Genomic DNA, 19,590 nt, shown 5'->3' on the forward strand with positions numbered 1-19,590 from the left:
TCAACCCTCGTTTTTTCTCTCTCTCTCTTTTTCCTTTCCGTTCCTAATCCGATTTACGAGACTTACAAATTCTTCTCTGCATGCGGTGTTGCTATTCGGATAGGGGCCGGAAGTGGCCAAACTTCAAATCCTTGAGGCGGTTTGTTCCGTCCCGGCAGTTGAATGGTTCGCTTCCTCAGTTGAGAGAGAGAAAAAAACCAAATAAATAAAAATAAAAACAAAAACGTTTGCAATTATTTTGATAGACATAGAGCTAGATTTTAAATCATGTTCATTGGATTCCGAGTAGTTGTAGGTGGAAGGAGGCATTGCAGGAACATAACCAGACGGCTAATACTCATCGATAGACTATACACAAATTATTACCATGGAAGCTGCCATCACACAACATGATTATTTTAATTTTTTGCCGTTACAAACATTTTCACGCAATCTTGTTTCTCATCTGTTTACCTAGCCGTAATTGAAGTCTATCCGCATAGTTGGCTGCCATCTTGTAAGTTTTAGAGGCGGCCTAGAAATTGGGAAAAAAGTATTCCAAATAGACTCTGGTGTTATAGATTGCATTTACTGCAAGCTTCACACTTCTTATGCGCGTTTAATGGCAAATATAATCTGATGTATCCTGAAAGGCTGGGATATATTATGCTGTAACGGACGAGATTTTTTAGAAACTGTATCTACCTGAGAAGCAAAGAAGCAAGAATAGTCCTTACCATCCATTAATTTCATACTCAATCTCTTCATCCCATTTCAGGTGCTCAATCGCCCTGTTCTCCACTTCAAACTGGCCGCTATATCTCTTTTCCCGATTGCCTTCCGACTCATACCCGGATAAAGTCACAAATATCCTGCCAGGTCCGCCAATCTTCTTATCAGGAAATAAATCTCGCAACTTTTCGCGCCTACCGTGCCGAAATATCGTCTTTTTCTCTTCAGGCGTGGGTTGAGACGGATGCCCGGGAGCCGAACTTGGCTTCCATATGTAGGGGCGGGCCTCCTGAAAGGTATAGTCAAACTGCGCTGAGCTGACTGGAGTTGGTATGCCCTGGAACCATGCGGCCTCGATTATATTATATAAAAGACCAAATGTCAACCAGGGCTGTCGCCCTTCTCCACCTACGCCATCTCGGAGAGTAGAGGACGCCCCTTTGTCGAGTGTAATTTCATTGCTAAACGTTAAACATCTCAATGTGTTGAGTGGTGGTGGTGGCGGTGCCCTCCTATCTCCACGTCTAATGAACTCATAGCTGACTTGGAGTTCTATAGGCGGCGGCATGCATGGAATCATCCGCCTCCAACTTGCTTTGGGGTATTTATACGCCGCCGTGCGACGGGGGTTCAACTCCGGGCTTTCAAAGTGTCTGGACGGATTTCGGTAGCGGTCCCGAAGTTTGGGCCAAGGATGTATATTCTCAGCCCAGTGCGAGTGAAACCAAGGGCCAATCTCATGCGCGGGATTGCCTCTTTCCATGCGGTCGGCATCGAAGAAGGATGGGAACCGAGACTGCAGCAGTGGATTCAGCTCAAAAGAAGCATCGGATCGCGCACTCTCTGCTGGCTCGGGGCAAAGGAAAAGTGCAGCTTGAAGGACTTTGCTTGAAGATATAACATCGTGCCAAGTGCGGCAGACTCTTTGAACCAGAAGAAGATCTTGTTGGGGGAGGTGGAGAAAGATGTAATGAAGAATGTACGGGGTCGTGATTGCAAGGTTGGCCATCTGTAGAGTTCAGTCAGCTGAGCTGGCAGCTTTGATGCAAGAGGCAGATCCGGAGTTGGCGGGAGAAAAAAAAATGGAAGCAGTGTAAGTGGACATTGGCAGAGGCTTCATGCTCTTTATATACATGTGCCTCGTGGACAACAACTGTGAGTGTACTACTTAGTAACATGTGACCCCGCTCAGGATGCCTCACAGATTGATAACAAATTGTTCCTACGGTACAGGCTCATTCAGTCATGATTACTCTTCTGGGTTTGGGTTATGCCCCATACATCGCCTTTTGAGTGTGTCTGATGTAGTTGTTCGCGCCCAAGAAGCTTGGAGTTTTACATTAGGCAAAATAAAACCATTATCCTTCCACCCTACACAGGTTATTTTGCTGTCTTAGATAGCGCGACAGCAGTTTCCACACTTAATAATATCAAGGCAAATAAAGATAGACATCCATTCCTCCTCATCTATTTCGGCGTAGATTGACTAGCATAAACCCTGATATTTGAGTCATGGACATTGCCCATAATAGATGCATGTATCTAACCGGCAGTAGACGGGTCATCTGGATGAAGATTCATCAAGTAGCTTTTCGACAAGGAATGTAGCTAAGGTCCTCGAATGTAGTCACAGTCGCCATTGGCATAAGTGATTAGCTGTAGCCCATTAGCGATTGCTGTCAATGATGCAAATAGATACATGTACGGTTTGGTCTTACCACTGTCTGGCCATTGCCCCTTGGATCCGGCACACGCTTGTTCAGTGTATACCAGGCCGCTAGCGAGAAAAACGCATAATTTTGGGCATTGATAGTCGATTCTGCTGGGGGATAAGTGAGGATGTCCCATACATCATCTGTTGAAAATGTCGGTAAGAGAGCCTAGCTTTGACTGCGACTTTGTGCAAACTTACAAGCATCACCGCCGTTGTAACTATTATCTATAACATCAAGGCTTTTTGTTGTTGGGTCCCACGGGCACAAGTGAAAAAGCTCATGTAGGAAGGTCAGGGAATTTGGCCGGACATCACTGACGGCCTGTACGGCTTGTTGATTCGGGGGATCTGGTTCTGGTGCTATTCCTCCAAGAGTGTCCGTTCTGCCGCCTGTGAAACTCGCTGGGCATAACACTACAACTGGGACCGGGGTTTGATTTATGTAGGCTTTGAAAGTCTCGGCGCGGACGCCTCCAGAGCAAATCTTTTGGCCATCGAAAGCCCTGAAGAAGTAGTACTGCCACATGGCGGCCTGGTTTCCGCTGGCCGGAAGTTGCAAAAGGAATATGTCGGGATAGACCCCGTTTTCCGTGTTATCGGCAATGGGACCGGCATATAGAGACTCTACAGACACGGCTTGTCCGTTTAGAGTTGCTGGCTGTCCGTTGAGTTGAACGGCTTGTTGTCGGGCGCTCCGCTTGAGAAAAGCGTCGTCATTGCAGAAGAGGTGGGTTTTGTATGTATTCCCGGGAGGCTGTGTACCGCCGAATAGAAACTCATGTCTGCAACAGAGCTGTCAATATGATGCATGTACGAAAGAAAAGGAAAAAAAAAAAAAAAGGTCAAAAAGATCGGATTTGACATACGTGTTCACCAACACCGCTTCAAGGGACGCAAGTCAATCAACCAAATTGTCAATATTGACAATAATAGCTACTTGGGTTTATTCACAACTCACTGTCCATATCGTATAGTAATCCATCATTTGGGCGAATACCGAACATGCCATACAAATATGCCTCGCACGATGAAATAGGGGGGCTGTTGAGACCACTACCAGATTCGAAAATTTGACGAGCGGCATCTACCATGGCTCCGGCCTCGTTTGCCAACTGTTGTAGTATAGAAACGCCATTTGCTTGAGCAGTGAGATACTGTCCGCATGATGCTTGGTCGACGACGAAAAGATCAGTAATTGGTTGGACCTGTGCAGAGACCAGAGAGACCTGCAATCTAAAAATCAGCGTCACAGCTATAAACCGCATGGTTTGGACTTTCAAAAAGTGAAGTCGAGAAGGCTCCACATCGAGTAGAGAAGCCAGAGAAGTGCTCGACGGGTTTTGTACGTTCGGCGTACTTGAAAAGGAGTAAACGTAAAAGATAGGCCCAGCTTGGTCGTTTTATCAAGCCGACGTTAATGCAAGAAATAAGAGACAAAAACACGATCCTTGACTGGATAGTTGGGTCAATACAGCGGTCCATCTTGGTGGTAGTATTGGTGGAGTAACAATGGCAAGAAATGTCTCGTTTATACATGCCGTAAATACTATCCGAACAATTGGTAGAATTGTCGTATTGCAAAATATGCAAATACTCGCCGAGATAGTCGCCGATCCCTCGTCTTCTCGCCAGAGGATGCTAACCCCAAGTCAGCCCAACTCAAGAATCTCATTGTTCATTTAACTGCCAAGGATAAGCGTGTCGCATACCGCACTATTCGATACCACATTTCGCTTCTAGGGAGTTACATAGTCTTAAGAAAAACAGTCTACGCCCCATCCGCGTTTTAAATGCAATTTTCCCGAGCATTCTGCTGCGAACAAAGCCTTTTGGAAGGCAAAGCTGATTAGCCACCAAAGTAGTGCTGCGCAACGCCAGCGGCGTCTCTTCTCATCATGGCCCTGCCATATCTTTTCTTACTACAGTACCTCATATGCCTGGCAACATGTGTCTCCAATCCAGCCAGTTTTGTTGGCTCTAGGCCTCCTCTGCCAATAGGATTCCCAGGGGTAAGTTTGGTGATTTCCTTCATTGCTATGTGATGTTTTTGTCGAAGCTTACACGTAAGTAATTTCAGTCACTCCCCGATTATATGAGAAGTAATGTCAACAACCAATTTGGCACTGCACCTGATAAGGGGTTGTTCAATGGTCCTATCTTGGGACCAATACCTGCAAAGGATCTTGCAAAGATTCATCATAGTTCAGTCAACAGGACAAGGACTCAAAATCTTTCAGCATTCGGACCACCGGTTGGTGGCCAAACCCAAGCGCATATTTCGCACAGCACAACCGTGGCCTCTGGTGCAAAACATCAATCGACTGACACAGTTGAAAGACGTGGCACCGAAGACTACTCCGAGGAAGAGTATGAGCATTTACATGCCCATCTGGACAACACAGTATTACAGTATAAGAACCTGCCCCGCCAGAGTGATAGTTACTGGCTTGATAATGTTGCTCACGGCGTCATGCCGCTGGCTCCCTCTAATTATACATTCTTCCGCAATGTCAAGGACTATGGGGCCAAAGGTGACGGCTCTACGGATGATACTGCAGCTATCAATAAAGCCGTTTCTGATGGCAACAGATGCGGAAATAACTGTGGCTCAACAACTGTCCTCGGAGCTCTGGTGTATTTTCCTCCGGGTGAGATACGCAACAAGCCCCTGAAACACACAAAATTAAGGATGAATACTGATTGCGAGTGGCATCAGGTACTTACGTTGTATCGTCTCCAATTATCCAATATTATTATACCCAATTTGTAGGAGACCCCATTCAGATGCCCACGCTGCAGAGCACTCTCAATTTTACAGGTATTGCTATCATCGACTCAGATGTTTACATACCGGGAGGAAGCGGTGCAGAGTGGTACTTGAACCAGAACAACTTCTATCGCCAGATTCGCAACTTCAACTTTGACATGACAAAGCAAGCGCCGCAAAACACGCAGAATTTCCAACTATACGTACCTACTGGCATTCACTGGCAAGGTATGTCAACTCATCAGAATAACACTCTTCACGCCCTCATTATGTCTTGTCTCAACTGACATCGGTGGAGACAGTCGGCCAAGCCACCAGCATCACGAACTGTAACTTCAATATGGCGGTCTCGACTTCATCTGATCCCGATGGAAAAGCCACATCGGTTGGCATATTTATGGAGAATGGTAGTGGAGGCTTCATGTCCGACCTCACATTCTTCGGCGGAAATGCAGGGATGGTCATTGGCTCACAGCAATTCACGTTCCGTAAGTCTGGGGGTTAAACCATGATTTCGCTCGCTCTCAAGACGTTCACTTACACCTATCAGGCAACCTGCAATTCACGTCGTGTTTGCAAGCTGTGTCTGTGCTCTGGAAGTAAGTACTAGAGGACAGCTAATACTACTAATCCTACAAAACATGCTTTTCTAACTTTGGTGACAGTTGGGGCATGACCTTTCAGAATGTTTATGTTCTATCCTGCTATATCGCCTTCAACTGTACCTCACACGGCGGCTCTACTGGTCAGGGTGCTGGCTCCCTAAGCGTGCTTGACTCGCATTTCAATGGTGTTCCATACGCTATCACCGTCTCCGCTGAAGGAACAAGGCCAAATCTTATCCTCGACAACTTGCTGGTCGAGGGTTCCGCCTCGGTGGTATTGGTAGATGGCGGTGAAACTATTTTCCCTGGTTCTTCTGGCCAAATCTATGTCGAATCTTGGGGAATGGGGGGCGCATACCTGGACGAAAATGGAGATCGCCAATATTTGACTGGCCTCATCAATCCGAGTCCAACGAAACCCAAGAGCTTACTCGACAGCAATGGCCGATACTTTACTCAGCCTAAACCGCTGTACACAAATGTCGCTGGCGGCAGTGTCATCGTGGCCACAGCTCACGGTGTATCCAACAACATGGAGGGTGACCAGTCTTCAGCAATCAGTGAGTAACAGCGCCGTAAGTCAGCAGACATGCTAACTTTCTGGGCCAGATTCTTTATTGGCTTCAAACGTGGGCAGTGTGATTTTCTTCCCTGCTGGTATTTACCTTGTTAAGAACACTGTGCTCGTTCCGAAAGGCTCAATCATTGTTGGCGAAGGATGGAGTCAGATCATGGCAACTGGATCAAACTTTGCCGATCCTGACAAGCCACTGGTCATGGTTCGAGTTGGCAACAAGGGCGACGTTGGGAGCGTCGAGATACAGGACATGCTATTTACTGTCCAAGGAAGCACCGCTGGCTGCATACTGATGGAATGGAACATTGCTGAATCTTCACAGGGGTCCGCAATGATGTTCGATAGCCATTTCAGAGTCGGCGGGGCTCAAGGCACAAATCTGCAGCTGGCTCAATGTCAAGACGCGGCCCCTGGCTCTGGTTGCGATGCAGCGTCAATGCTGCTGCATCTGACTCCAAGCTCTTCAGGATACTTTGAGAATATCTGGGCTTGGGTAGCCGGTAAGTCTCTGAGAGCAATCCTCTATAAAGAAAAAAAGAAAAAAAAAAAACGTTGACGCTTACTGGCACTGGCAGACCATGATCTTGACAACCCAAACAATGCCTTCGCTTATGAAACATCAGATGGTGTGCCCCAAAATGTCCAGACACAAATTGGCGTTTACGCCGGCCGAGGTATCTTGATCGAGTCTCAAGGTCCGGTAAGCATATGTGTGGCCTCAAAGCGTGCAAGGCAATAAGGAGAATTAAATCAATAAACTAATCATCTAATGCAGGTCTGGTTTTGGGGATCTTCGAGCGAGCATTCCGAATTGTACAACTATCAGTTAGCGCATGCGTCCAACATCTTCCTAAGCCATATGCAAACCGAAACGCCTTACTACCAACCTGAACAATACCTTGACCTCTTGGCATACTCTCCTGGGCAAGGCAGCTTTACGAGTGATCCCACATTCTCAGATTGCAGCTCGAATAACTGCATGTCTTCATGGGCGCTGCGTGCGCTGAATTCCTCCAACATCTTCATCTACTCGGCGGGATTCTACTCCTTTTTCGACAACTATGTGCTGGGTTGCGGAAACAGACAAGACTGCCAAGAGCATATTATTCAGACAGACTATGTTGGCCAGCTATACTTGTACAATCTGTTCACCTTCGGGGTCGACGAGCTCGTCTCACCGGCAGGTGGTTTTCCGCCACCTGTCTTCTTTAATGATTCTAACCAAAGCGGCTATACCAGCGAGGTTGCGGCGTGGCTGATGTTGGCTAGCGGAGATGCCTCCCAGCTTGGAGATGGGGGTGGCAGCAGTGGCAGTAGCGGTATCGGCAGTGGCATTGTGTATATTGATCCTCAGATCTGGTCTGAACCGGCTGCTTCTCAAACAGTCGGATGTCTTCCTCCTTGCACTTTGGTGCTGCCGCCGATAACACTCAAGACGCCCACAACCATCTCATTCCCTCCGTGGACCACGTCTATCGAGGTTGGATGGACAACTGTCAGCACAATATCCACCAGCAACGCGGTAATCACGACGACATTCTACACTTCAATCGAGGTCAACACAACACTTACCATCCCGCCAATCACAACCACCTTGATTCCTATTTGGAATACAATCATCCCGGATAACGTTACTTCTGCAATCATCTATCCCACGAGCAGCATTCTACCGCCGCCGATTGTGGTGACTGACAATCCCAACCCTCTGAAGCAAAGCGGTGTAACCCACCCGCCACAGACCCGGACGATATACCCCCCTCCATTTCCTTATCTGACTTCATCAACTTCACACGACTCGCATCTTCCGACTCTCACTTACAAGAGCTCGACGCCAAAGCCGACTTGCAAGTCAGGATGTGGATCAGTCTGCCACTATTGGTGTCACGCTTGCAATCCTCTGCTTCCCTCCTTTTTAGGAGGCTGCACCGGATCTGACTTTTGTACTCTTTTCTGTCCCCCGGGAACTGGTCCAGGCAACGGTATGTTTCGCTCTTTCACTATATATATATACATATATATATATTTGCCTCTATGATACTAACAAGACTGTAGATGGGAGTGGAGATCCAAACGACCCCGACAGTGACAACGGGGATGATGATGATGAGTGCTCAACTATAACAACTTCGGACTGCAGAACGGATTGCATCTCAACTTCATGTACCACCACTTGCAGCACATACGAAGGCTGTGAAGTTACCGCAACGTCACTCGACTCCACCGAAACGCCAGCCAACTATTGGGAAGGGACCCTGCCTGAGCCATGGAACACCAATACTGAACCCGCCAACGTTGCCAACTCCGTTGCCAGTTCCATCCGTAGTAAACTTCTCACTGCCAGTCTCATCTTCACTACTGGGAATTATGTTACAAGCATTCCGAGCATAACGTCTTTCCCGTCTGTTACGTCGCCAACTAGTACCCCAGGCGGCGGCGGCAGCAGCTCTCCCAAAGTTACCGTAATATACGTCACGACAACAACGACCTTCATTACCACGCTTACTCCTCAAGTATTGCAAGGGGCATTAACCGTGGCAGGCGTCAGCTCCATAGTGTTTGGAGGAAAGGGCGGAGAAATTGTCCTCTCCAACTACAACTTAAACTTCATCCCGCCTCGCACGACATTTGACGTCTGCTCAGCAGGCAACTTTTATGTCCAAGGCGATGCCACGCCTAGCCCAGCCCACTGGTCGGATGTTCCTAGCAGTATCTCGTTCTTCACCGCTCTCACTTCTGGACCGACGCCTCTTTCTTCTTGCGCTTACAAAAATTCTGCACCGAGTGATGGCGATGGCGGCTCCGTGGTGTGCAAGGGCACGAGTTTTCCTTGTGTCATAGCAACCGAAACGCCAATCTGTTGCGCTCCTGACGGTTTGACAGGATGCGATGCTTATATCAAGCTCCTGATACATTGTGACGTGTATGGCACAACAACAACGGTACTTACGGACACAACCCTCGTGGTGAAAACGATCACAACAACTGTAAAATAGATTGTGGAGGTTATAGAGTTGCTTGAGCCTCACAAAATAAAAAGGATTGTCAAGGTAAGGAAGTCTTTGTTACTTGGATAAGTCTTCAAAAGCTTGATAAAGAGAGACCCTGATAGCCAAAGATCATATATTTACCTACTCTTTACGTACAATAAGTAACGAGTGACTATCCAATCCAACACACAGATCTAAATAAAAACAACAAAAAATTCATGTAGCCACTCGTTGATAACTATTTAACAGATGCTTGAAGATATGTCATGCCCACAAACGAGACGATGTCTCGAAGCTTTGAAGGTGATGCACTTAATTTTTCCTTAATGCTAGAAGGTCCAGCGGCTAAAAGCATACTCAAAGAGCCTGCACGATGAAAGTGTCGAGAAAGTTTCCCATCATATCTTCTCTTTGAGGTTGCCACAGCAGTGTGACATATTTGCGTCGAGAGTGCCCACACCCAAGGTTATAGGTAATATCTGTTAGTTGTTTGTAAACGCTGTCAGATTTTGGCACTCTCTAATGGCTAGCGTAACCATTTGTTGAAGCGGTGTAAAGTCATTACTCTCCATTGCGATTGAATTTTCATCTCGATCCACGTCTTGAAGCCGGTAGCTCCCTGTCCAAGTTGGCGTTGGGGGGGATGGATCCCCATAAATGGACGGTGATATATGATTGGAACAAGGGAATGCATCAGCATTGGCGCCAAGCTTTGCCGTGCCATTGTACCAATCTGAAAGGGAAGCATTTATCTCTTGTCGGTCCAATAGATTCTTCAGCTCAACAAGTATCCCTTGCAGCACGGCCAAAGCTCGCTTGAGTAAGACGTTGGTAACTACATCTTCTTCTTCAGCCGTCATTTGGTATGTGCCGAGAAAGGTAGGATGCAATGGCGTGGCTTGTTCGACTGCCAACAGCTGGTCTCCGCCTGGCATCATGATCCATGACCTTTTCAGCTGGCGTAATGGAAGACGGATGCAGGTTATTATCAACAAAAGTATGTCTGGATCCGGATATTCGTGGCAGTGATGGCAAAGCTGGAAATTTACCCACTCCTCGTGAAACTTCCGTACACCCTGAAGAATCATCTCAAGGCGGGTACGGCTGTCGTTGTTAGTGGCTGGCTTCAGCCGCCCAAGCAGGTCCATGAATCTACCTAAGCATGTACATGCCGGTGTTTCTAGCTCTCGAGGACCAGAACCTACTAGCAGTACACGAGGCTCAAGTTAACATGACTAGTACCTTATATTTACATACACACCTCATCGGTACACGTACCACTTTTTGAATTGTGTGGTTCGCAGCCGCTATCAAATAGATTCGAGGATAAACTCGATGTTATTGACCCGATGTTGTCATGCAATGGCGAGCTTGACAAAGACGCTGATCGCGGAGCTACAATGCATGGTTAGAATCCACTAAACGTGTTATCCACATCGAGAAGCACATATTTGACCAACCAGGACAGGTAACTACAGAGACCGCTTCCGACGACAGAGAGACATCTTCCGTATCTCTTGTTATATGATCATCAGTAGCCGCAGCCGTCATATCCATGATGGGACGAGTTTCTGGGCGAGGCTTGCGGCCTAGCTTGTTATGTTTCTTGTTTCGAGATCCGGGAGGCCGGCCAATTAGCTTAGCTACACTGTATACACATGGCACGGCGAGATCCTCGCAGCTCTCACAGACGGCGCCCCCAGAGCAGCGCGTTTTGGTTTCATGGCAGGCATCACAGGCCATTCGCAACCTTGGCTGCTGAGAGACTCGTGGTCCGTCATGCAGCGCAGCCATTGTTGCTGTGTCGAAGCTCAGACTACTCACTCCACAGGCTACGTACAGCTACTACCCATTTATGGAACTCGTTTATGGAATATAGACCAACGGAGCTCGAGGAAGAGCTCGAATAGGAGCTGAAGGAGGAGCTCGGGGAGGAGTTGAAGGACGCTCCGGGTGCTTTGATGCCGTTCTGCAATATGCATGTGGGCTGTGACCCTCTCCATTTGATCCCTGTCTACGACGTGCCGTCCTGCTTCAACACCACTTACATCACAAAAGCTCTTCATGAGACATGTCTTAGTTGAGTATATAAATAAATATGTATAAAAAGTATGCATAAAGGAAACATTTCTAAACTACAGATCTATGAGTTAAACAAATGGCCGCCAAGTCAAATGCTGCAGAGAACGAGCAAAAGTCACGGCCATATACCTCATAATGGGCCCTGCATGGTGATTCACATACACACATATATAGCACACTCTTCAGCCTTTTGCAGTCTACTTGGTCAATGCATGTTATCTGAAGAGAAGGCTATAACCTTGGCTTCGCCGCAAGAGGCAGCTTTTATCTCCGTCTAGGTCGGTCATTTTGGCGTTTCTAAACCCTATTGGTGGATCTTGGCCTCATGTGGGCTGAGATGAGGATGGTCGTTCATAAAGGAAGGATTTTGCCGTAGATGCCGATATTCCGGTTGCGCCTTTTATTTTTGGGAGGGGGATGGATATACAAGTACAAAGCATCCTCTCTAGCACGCTTATTATGGTTGCTAGAGGTAGATCACTATAGATTTCCAATTGCTAATTGGAAGCTAGAAAGCAGGCTTTCAAAATACTCGCCGGCATTACTCGCCGGTAGGAAGAAAAAACAAGACAAATAAAAAAACATAAAAAAAGAGCCGGGCGTTCAACGCGCTGATTGCAAGGCTGCAGCACTGCTTTGTGTGAAAGCTTACAGCCCAACATTGTGAGACCTTTTGTATAGTAGGAATGCCGCCCTTCCCGGGTAGGATTCGATAGCAATTGCACAACACCAACAGCATAGCCAACAACGGCACAATGTGCAACTAGCTGCCAAATTCGTAGAAGCAATCCGCGATAGATGAACAAAATAAGCTAACAACGTGATAAACACAGCAAAGGAGCTGTGGCGTATTTTCGATAACAGATGCCTTCTTGCTGTGATTTCCACCACATTATGTTAGCATAATCACGCTTGGTGATTTCTACAATGCGTTTTGACATTGTTGCTATGTATTATAAAGTTGCTTATTACTATATATCTTATAAGCTGTAGTAGATATTTTTAAGCTTATATTACTCTCTCAAGATGCTGCCAGAAACATTCGTTACTTGATACTACTACCTTGGGCGAAATGTCTCTTTGTTAGCTTCTCGGGTAGAGCCACCACACCACTTGGGCGGGGATTTGATGCTACCGCTCGCACCATCATACAATCTCTAATGCCGAGCAGCCGTGTAGGCAGAATCGCGATGTGACGTTAGCTTTTCGATCCTTCGTGTTGAAATAACACTCGACTGCGAAGCCACTTTATGACTTTATGCGGATGGCTATGTGGAATTGGCGGGAGAGCAGTCCTGGTAGCTTTGAGAGCGGCGTGTTTTTTTTTTTTTTTTTTTTTTTTTTTTTTTTTTTTTTTTTTTTTTTTTTTTTTTTTTTTTTTTTTTTTTTTTTTTTTTTTCTGGGGCCTTTTTTTTTTTTTTTTTTTTTTTTTTTTTTTTTTTTTTTTTTTTTTAAATTTTATTTAACTTTTTTCTGTTCAATGTTTTTTCTTCCGAGGGGCACCTTTATTTTTTAACTTGGACGAGTGGCGTTAATGATCCTATCATGACTCTCGAGGCATCTGAATGTGGCACCCTCCCTCTCACAATGTCTTTTCCTGCACGCTTTGGTAGAGTCGACCACATTCCGGCGACTTTTATTACATCGCTCTCTTTGCACGAAATACTATATATATCACATTTATTCACTCTCTAGATACAAACACAGCAAAACATCGACTGACAAACACCAAAATTTAAAGGTCAACTGTTGCGAACACAAGATGCATTTTCTGAACCTCCTCTTGGCCCTTCCTGCTGCTCTTGTAGCAGCCGCTCCAGCTACCGAGAATATTAGTAGACAGGTCGCCTCTGGATGCTACGCCTTGTCAGTTCTTTCTCGCCCTCTTGATTTCTTATTGTTTACGTGAAGCTGACTTTGAAATACCACAGTGAGGATCCAGACTGCGGTATCAACTATGCTGTTTGCCAATGTGCCAATGGTAAGCTTTCTTCGTGATACTATGCGTTATATATCCTAACACCAGACAGGATGGTTCTATGAGTACAATCAGGCTAATGCGAATAACGGCAATTACTGCAACCCTCCTTGGGGATTCCTTGCAACATCTGAGTCTGGACTAGGTGGCTATAGCTGTTGATAGACTAGGCCGAGAAGTTTCTCCAAAATTTTATGTAGTAGAGCATTCAAAGCCATAAATACATTCTTCTTCCTTAGAAGAACAAAATTGAGGTGCGCTGCGCTGTTATGATTATCTAACACTCGGAATTCGCACCCCAAAACTCCCACGGCCGGTCCCATGCTATATTCGTGGAATTCGATCTATATAAGAGGCAATTCAATAGGCGTAGACTAGTTTCTCATATGCAGGACGCTGCACTGTAGTGATGAAAGCTTTGTATTACATCTGGCTAGAGTGGCGGATGCCATATGGTATAATGTATGTGTGTGTGGATATGTATATAATATACCAATATGGACGGCTTGATGGGCTCCTTTAGCAAACTTCATCCAAGACGTTATAATTTTATATGACTCTCCTTATAACTAAAAATGAAACCATGTTTCCTTCAGGCAAACATTCTATGAAACTTACCATTCAATCTGGTTTCAGTTCCTCGTTCATAACGTAGGGTTACAAGTTATCTCGAACTGTCTGTATACACAGCAATAACAAGATTGTGATTGTATTTTTACAGAAAAGGTTACACGAAAGAGAGGCAGTCATATTTCCAAATATTTCCTATTTCTCTACCTTTGTGGGTAAATCCTCTTAAAAGACAGCATCCAACAAGCCATTTGCTGTTTATTAATCGATCAAAGCCTTGAGATAATGCCAAACACTACCACCTAAATGCTTCCTCAAAAGTATGGCATAGAACTGCTCTCAATATGCGTAACCCGCTGTGCCACTTCCCTTACTGCATCTCCATCACGCTTGGACCGTTGCAATTTTGCCATTTAAAGCCAGGAGACAAAGTATGAGTTGCCAATTTGGAAGCAAGTCCAGTAATTCGAGGTAACTCATCTTACCAAGACATGTTGACCTGTTGAGCGTGATGCAATATCGAGATGAAAGATGGGCTTCTTCAGTAATGCTATCATTCTCCAATTGATGCGATTCATAAGGTCTAACCCGTCGACAGTCTATGAAAAGTCTTCTTATACGTTAATTCCACCTAATTGGAATTCTTGAGATAGCTTCTGCGCCATTATCTGCTCCTTCTAATTTAAACAAGTCGATTGATAATCTGATATGCATCTACATCTCGTCTGATACTCACAGAGCGGATCTCAGTCTCACTGCTCACCAATCCATACCAGCACCGACGGAAAGCCACGGACATTATTACAAACCAGAAACACAGACTCCAACAATGATTACATCGAAAACGCCTATTTCAGCCGCAACAGAACCTTTTCCCGTGCTTCAATCCCGGAGACAAGCCGTTAAGTCCTGCTATCCTGCTATAAAATCCCCAGGGTAAGTATAAAGAGCTGCTTACGTTGCGGGACATGCCGCCGAAATCTACGGTATCATCCGCCGCGCCAGATGACTCAGCAGCCCTGCGAACCCCCAAAGGGCAAAGAGCCATCAGTTTACGCGTAGTTACGTAACCCATTACTCGGAAGCCCATCCGCTCTAAAGCTCTTTAGCACCAGCACCCAAAGGGCCGTTCTGTGACGTACACCACAAGCGTAGCCAATCTGTTCCATTTCCGGACCCAGCCCGGGACGAAACAGGGGTGCAAGTTCATGCACCAGCGGGGACTAGAGCTGAAGCCCTGCTTGAGGCGGAGAGAATATGTCCCCGATTTCGTAGGTAGAAGCTCGGAGAAGGATAGGGAGACGAGAATAGGGACGATCGTGTGGAGGTTTCAGGAGCTAGTTATGGGGCTGAGGACGATGGAGAAGATGTAGGAGGGCTGAGTATATAAAGACCCTTTGAGATCGCAAGTTGTGGAAGGAAAAAAACCAGAAAGCATCCAGACAGCTCAGCATCAATACAAAAGCAACAACTCCAACTCAACTAGCAATCTCAACTTGCAACACTTGCATCTCGCAACTCTCATCACAAGACTTTTAGTTTTCCAAACAAACAATTCGATACAATGGCTGCCAAGAAGGTCCTCGTTGTCCTCACCTCCCACGACAAGATTGACGCCATCAACAGGCAAACCGGCTGGTACCTGGTACGTTGCTCTTTCACTCTCGTTGCAGTTTCACAATGAAAATCTCAACCCCAAATCCTAAAAACTCTCACTCACACTTCACGCAGCCTGAATTCGCCCACCCCCACCACGTCCTCACCGGGAAGAACGTCCAACTCACCGTCGTCTCCCCCAAGGGCGGCGCCGCCCCTCTCGACCAGGGCTCCGTCGAGCTCTCCAAGGAAGACCCCGTCTCCATGGCCTTCCTCGAGAACCAAAAGGCTCTGTGGGAGAACACCGCCACCATCAAGGAATTCCGCGGCCGCTCAGCCGAGTTCGACGCCATCTTCTTCCCTGGCGGCCACGGCCCCATGTACGACCTCGTCAACGACGCTGATTCTATCGCCCTGGTTGAGGAGTTTTACCGCGCCGGCAAGGTTGTTTCCGCGGTGTGCCACGGCACCATTGCTCTGGTCAACGCCAAGGTCGATGGCGAGCACATCATCAAGGGCCGGGAGATTACCGGCTTCACCAACGAGGAGGAGGACTATGTTAAGCTGACCAGCGCCATGCCTCTACTTGTTGAGGACGAGGTCATTGCTGCTGGTGGAAAGTTTGTCAAGGCGGGTGTCTTTGGCGACAAGGTTGCCGTTGACGGTCAGTTTGTGACTGGCCAAAACCCGGTTTCGGCCAATTCTTTTGCCAACGCGCTCGTTGCTGCTATTGGCGCCTAAATAGTGGATAGAAGTTATGTGTCGCTTTCAGTTGTTACCAGATAGCTTGTGATAGAATAGAATTCGCTTAAAGTTTTGTTTTATTTCACCCTCAGGCTGGAAATCGATCCTTCTCTAAACCGTCTCCGTTTTCACACTTCCATTTTCCCTCCTTTTCCTCTTTTTCTTCAACTATATACATTGCTCGCACTGATGGCTCGCCTATTTGCAAAAGGAACAAGACATGTAACAAATGGCAGGATATAAGTCTAAACATGTGTAAAGCAATTCTAGCCACGGTTAAAAGGCTGTGAGATTCAACTCCTTCACTGGGAAATCTGAGACTTCATCCAACCCTCCAATCCTCCCTTGGCAATAATCTCCTGAACGTTCGGCGGCAGTTCGCCAACCTTTTCACTCCACGTCTCTCCGCCCTCCTCTGTGATGGTCACTTTGCTCCTGCGGACGTCCCACTTGAGTTTCCAGCCGGTACGTCGTGTGAGCACCTTTTTACCATCCTCGCTCTTAAACGTTTCTCTCAGCCGTGAGATAAGGCGTGGTAGCTCAATGCCCATAAGAGCATTGTTGATGCTATTTCTGCTAAAGATGTTACCGAAGCTGCCAGCCACAACAAGTGGAATCTTCTTTGCCAGAATCGATGTAGCGGCCTGTTTACTAGTTAGTTAAGAGTACGACTGGGTGGACGTGCTGGAGATGAATACCTGTTCTCGGGATGAGCCACAACCAAAATTGTAGGGCACTACCAATATATCGCCTTCACGGGCAATGGTGCGGAATGCAGAGTCATAGTTTTCCATGCACACCTCCGCCATGGTTTCCTTAGAGATGTTATCTTGATAGGTGTACTTGCCTGTGCAAGTGTTAATATACGCTGACATCTGCATGTTAAGAGAAAAGGAGCAAAACGTACCAGGATAAATGCCGTCTGTGTTGATGTTATCGGTATCGCTATTTTTCTGAGTCAGCAATGAAACAATTAAACTACCGATTTGACTTACCAGAAAACAATTTCGCCTTCAATGGACTCAGGAAATCCAGGCAGGACATCGGTCAGAGTGTCTTCGGATTCAACCACCGCAGCCTCACTGGAGCCGTTAAGATCGTTCTCGGCACCGGAGATCATACTCTCTGCTTCGTTGAGAAGCTTATCAAGAGCATCTTCCACGCTCATGACCCTATCAGCCTCAAGGTTTCCGCTGCCCTCGCCAATAATGACCTTCTCAACACCCTCCGGCGCCTGATACCAGCCCGGGCCCCCAATGTAGCCCTTCAAAGCACTCGCGGCTACTACTTCAGGGCTGGCGAGATATGAAGTTGCTTCTTTTGCACCCATTCTTCCAGGGAAGTTTCGGTTTGAAGCGCTGATGGCTACCTCGCCCGGCTCAAGAAGTCCACGCCCCAAGCCTATGCACATTGCGCAGCCTGAAGGGAGAGGTTGTGCTCCAGCGTCGATGAGGACTTGCCAGTCACCGGCCTCTTCAGCAATTTTTTGTTCAGGGAGAGAAGCTGCGGCAACGTAAAGTTCAACACCCGGTGCGATTTTGGGGATGACACCGTCTTCCGTAGCCGCTTCTCGGAAGACTTGAGCAGCGCTAGCTAAGTCCGAAGCACGGCTGTTCGTGCAAGAGACAATATAGGCCTTGTTCACTGGAATCTTCTTCGCTTCAATATCCTTAAGAGGAGCTCCAGTTTTAGGCGTATTGGGTCCTGATACAAAAGGAGATAAAGTAGACAAGTCGAGAAATAGCGATTTAGCGTAGGTGGCACCAGGATCAGCTTCAACCCGGTTTCTCTCCAGCTCATCGATGCGTTCATGGGTGAAACGTCCCTTGCCCCCCTCAAACATGGCTGCCAGAGTAGCTTTTGCTCGTAGCCAGGAGACGAGAACTGAATCCACGGGGAAGACTCCAGATAGAGCTCCCCACTCCGTTGTCATATTCGAGATGCTCAACCTATGATGCTCTTTAGTGTTGCTTCTGATGCACTAAACTCGGCGCAGTAGTTTAAAACCTACCTATAATCAACAGGAATGCTCTTTAGTGTTGCTTCTGATGCGGTGAACTCGATGCAGTGATTTAGGACCTCATCGTGATTGAACAACGAAGAAAGGGCAATGATGACATCTTTCCCCGAGACTCCAGGTTGCAAAGCGCCAGTGAAAGTAACCTTGGCGATAGGTGGCACCTGAAACCAAGTCCGTCCAGTTGCAAGTACACTGGCGGCATCGGATCTGACGATGGGAGTTCCAACTGCTCCCATTGCTCCGTACATATTCGAATGGCTATCTGAGGCGGTGACGACTGTATTCGGCCAGGCATATCCTTCCTCGACCATGATCTGGTGACCGATGCCGCGGCCGGCGCCTAGTGTTGTTGTTAGCCTTCAACCCGTTTGTTGGAAGACAGAAAAAAGCTTACCGTAAAAGTCGATACCATGAGTACGGGCAAACTCTTCTATAAAAGCATACTTCTTGAGATTGGACTCGCTTTTGTTCTGAATATCATGATCCAGGGTAAAGACAATCTGGTTTTTATCGTGGATCTGGGACGCTCCTGCATTATAGAATTTTTGGACAACAGGAAATGAGTTGTCGTGCGTCATGCTGTGTTCCGGTCGAAGAGATACAAAGTCTCCAGACTTGACAACTTTTCCGGGCGCAAGACCAACCGAATGCTTTTGTATAATCTTCTCTGTCCGTGTTTGAGGAGAACTGGAGATGGTATTCGGGTTGGCGGAGAGGACATCGGAAGCCTTGCGCGCCTCTTCAAGCATAGAGTGGAAGGCATCTGGTCGTCGAACGGGGTGAGAAGTACTAAACGCATGCTGGCGATAGGCCGGAAGACGAGAAGATCGCAAATGAGAGACGCGGCGAGATGCGACTCTCGTGGCTGAGAGAGCCAAGGCCAAAGTCCTGGGCTGAAAATTTGTTAGTCAGAGACTCGATGAGGGCATCGCAATCAGTAGGATGTCGTCTTACTCCCGGCATTGTGTCGAATAGGCGATGCGCCGCTGCTTCCTAAAGAAATGTAATATCAAGAAAGGAGCTCAGCAACTACCATTGTCACTCAGACCTTCTTGAAGCAATAATCAAGTGGCTCAATGGCTGGAGAACAATAGGTATGATAGAAGAGAAAAAAAAAAAAAGATGCACACTCATTCGGGCTCTCAGCATCGGAACTACAAGCGCAGAGTCAAACCCCACGTCCCGAATTCGGCACCCTGGGCCACTGACGTGCGCCGAATTACCAGGCCACGCTAGAGC

At 47.0% G+C, this 19,590-nt stretch overlaps 6 protein-coding genes across 6 annotated transcripts; 3 read left to right on the top strand and 3 right to left on the bottom strand.

Moving 5' to 3' along the window:
• Nucleotides 1-2,319: 2,319 nt before the first annotated feature.
• TGAM01_v204301 (hypothetical protein) lies at nucleotides 2,320-3,690 on the bottom strand (the record flags this gene model as incomplete). Its single annotated transcript, XM_018808594.1, has 5 exons — nucleotides 2,320-2,367; nucleotides 2,430-2,566; nucleotides 2,624-3,207; nucleotides 3,292-3,307; nucleotides 3,384-3,690. 5 exons carry the CDS (start codon nucleotides 3,688-3,690, stop codon nucleotides 2,320-2,322), a joined length of 1,092 nt encoding a protein of 363 aa, XP_018658250.1.
• Nucleotides 3,691-4,320: 630 nt separating this feature from the next.
• Nucleotides 4,321-9,367, top strand: TGAM01_v204302 (hypothetical protein; the record flags this gene model as incomplete). Its single annotated transcript, XM_024549392.1, has 10 exons — nucleotides 4,321-4,434; nucleotides 4,503-5,141; nucleotides 5,210-5,420; nucleotides 5,495-5,692; nucleotides 5,743-5,791; nucleotides 5,858-6,357; nucleotides 6,407-6,874; nucleotides 6,950-7,074; nucleotides 7,150-8,222; nucleotides 8,512-9,367. 10 exons carry the CDS (start codon nucleotides 4,321-4,323, stop codon nucleotides 9,365-9,367), a joined length of 4,233 nt encoding a protein of 1,410 aa, XP_024405856.1.
• A 476-nt stretch (nucleotides 9,368-9,843) lies between these two features.
• On the bottom strand, nucleotides 9,844-11,343 carry TGAM01_v204303 (hypothetical protein; the record flags this gene model as incomplete). The annotated part of the gene is made up of 4 exons (XM_024549393.1): nucleotides 9,844-10,517; nucleotides 10,640-10,756; nucleotides 10,822-11,193; nucleotides 11,247-11,343. 4 exons carry the CDS (start codon nucleotides 11,341-11,343, stop codon nucleotides 9,844-9,846), a joined length of 1,260 nt encoding a protein of 419 aa, XP_024405857.1.
• Nucleotides 11,344-13,205: 1,862 nt separating this feature from the next.
• TGAM01_v204304 (hypothetical protein) lies at nucleotides 13,206-13,583 on the top strand (the record flags this gene model as incomplete). Its single annotated transcript, XM_018811044.1, has 3 exons — nucleotides 13,206-13,309; nucleotides 13,375-13,424; nucleotides 13,474-13,583. The coding sequence occupies 3 exons, from the start codon at nucleotides 13,206-13,208 to the stop codon at nucleotides 13,581-13,583; spliced, it is 264 nt and encodes an 87-aa protein (XP_018655748.1).
• A 1,972-nt stretch (nucleotides 13,584-15,555) lies between these two features.
• Nucleotides 15,556-16,328, top strand: TGAM01_v204306 (hypothetical protein; the record flags this gene model as incomplete). The annotated part of the gene is made up of 2 exons (XM_018811043.1): nucleotides 15,556-15,636; nucleotides 15,723-16,328. 2 exons carry the CDS (start codon nucleotides 15,556-15,558, stop codon nucleotides 16,326-16,328), a joined length of 687 nt encoding a protein of 228 aa, XP_018655747.1.
• A 305-nt stretch (nucleotides 16,329-16,633) lies between these two features.
• TGAM01_v204305 (homoaconitase) lies at nucleotides 16,634-19,314 on the bottom strand (the record flags this gene model as incomplete). Its single annotated transcript, XM_018811042.1, has 7 exons — nucleotides 16,634-16,975; nucleotides 17,030-17,178; nucleotides 17,239-17,276; nucleotides 17,327-18,280; nucleotides 18,343-18,691; nucleotides 18,746-19,244; nucleotides 19,306-19,314. The coding sequence occupies 7 exons, from the start codon at nucleotides 19,312-19,314 to the stop codon at nucleotides 16,634-16,636; spliced, it is 2,340 nt and encodes a 779-aa protein (XP_018655746.1).
• Nucleotides 19,315-19,590: the final 276 nt, after the last annotated feature.

This window comes from Trichoderma gamsii (genome assembly GCF_001481775.2).
Source record: "Trichoderma gamsii strain T6085 chromosome Unknown Scaffold_12.2, whole genome shotgun sequence".
Classification (NCBI taxonomy): Eukaryota; Fungi; Ascomycota; class Sordariomycetes; order Hypocreales; family Hypocreaceae; genus Trichoderma; species Trichoderma gamsii.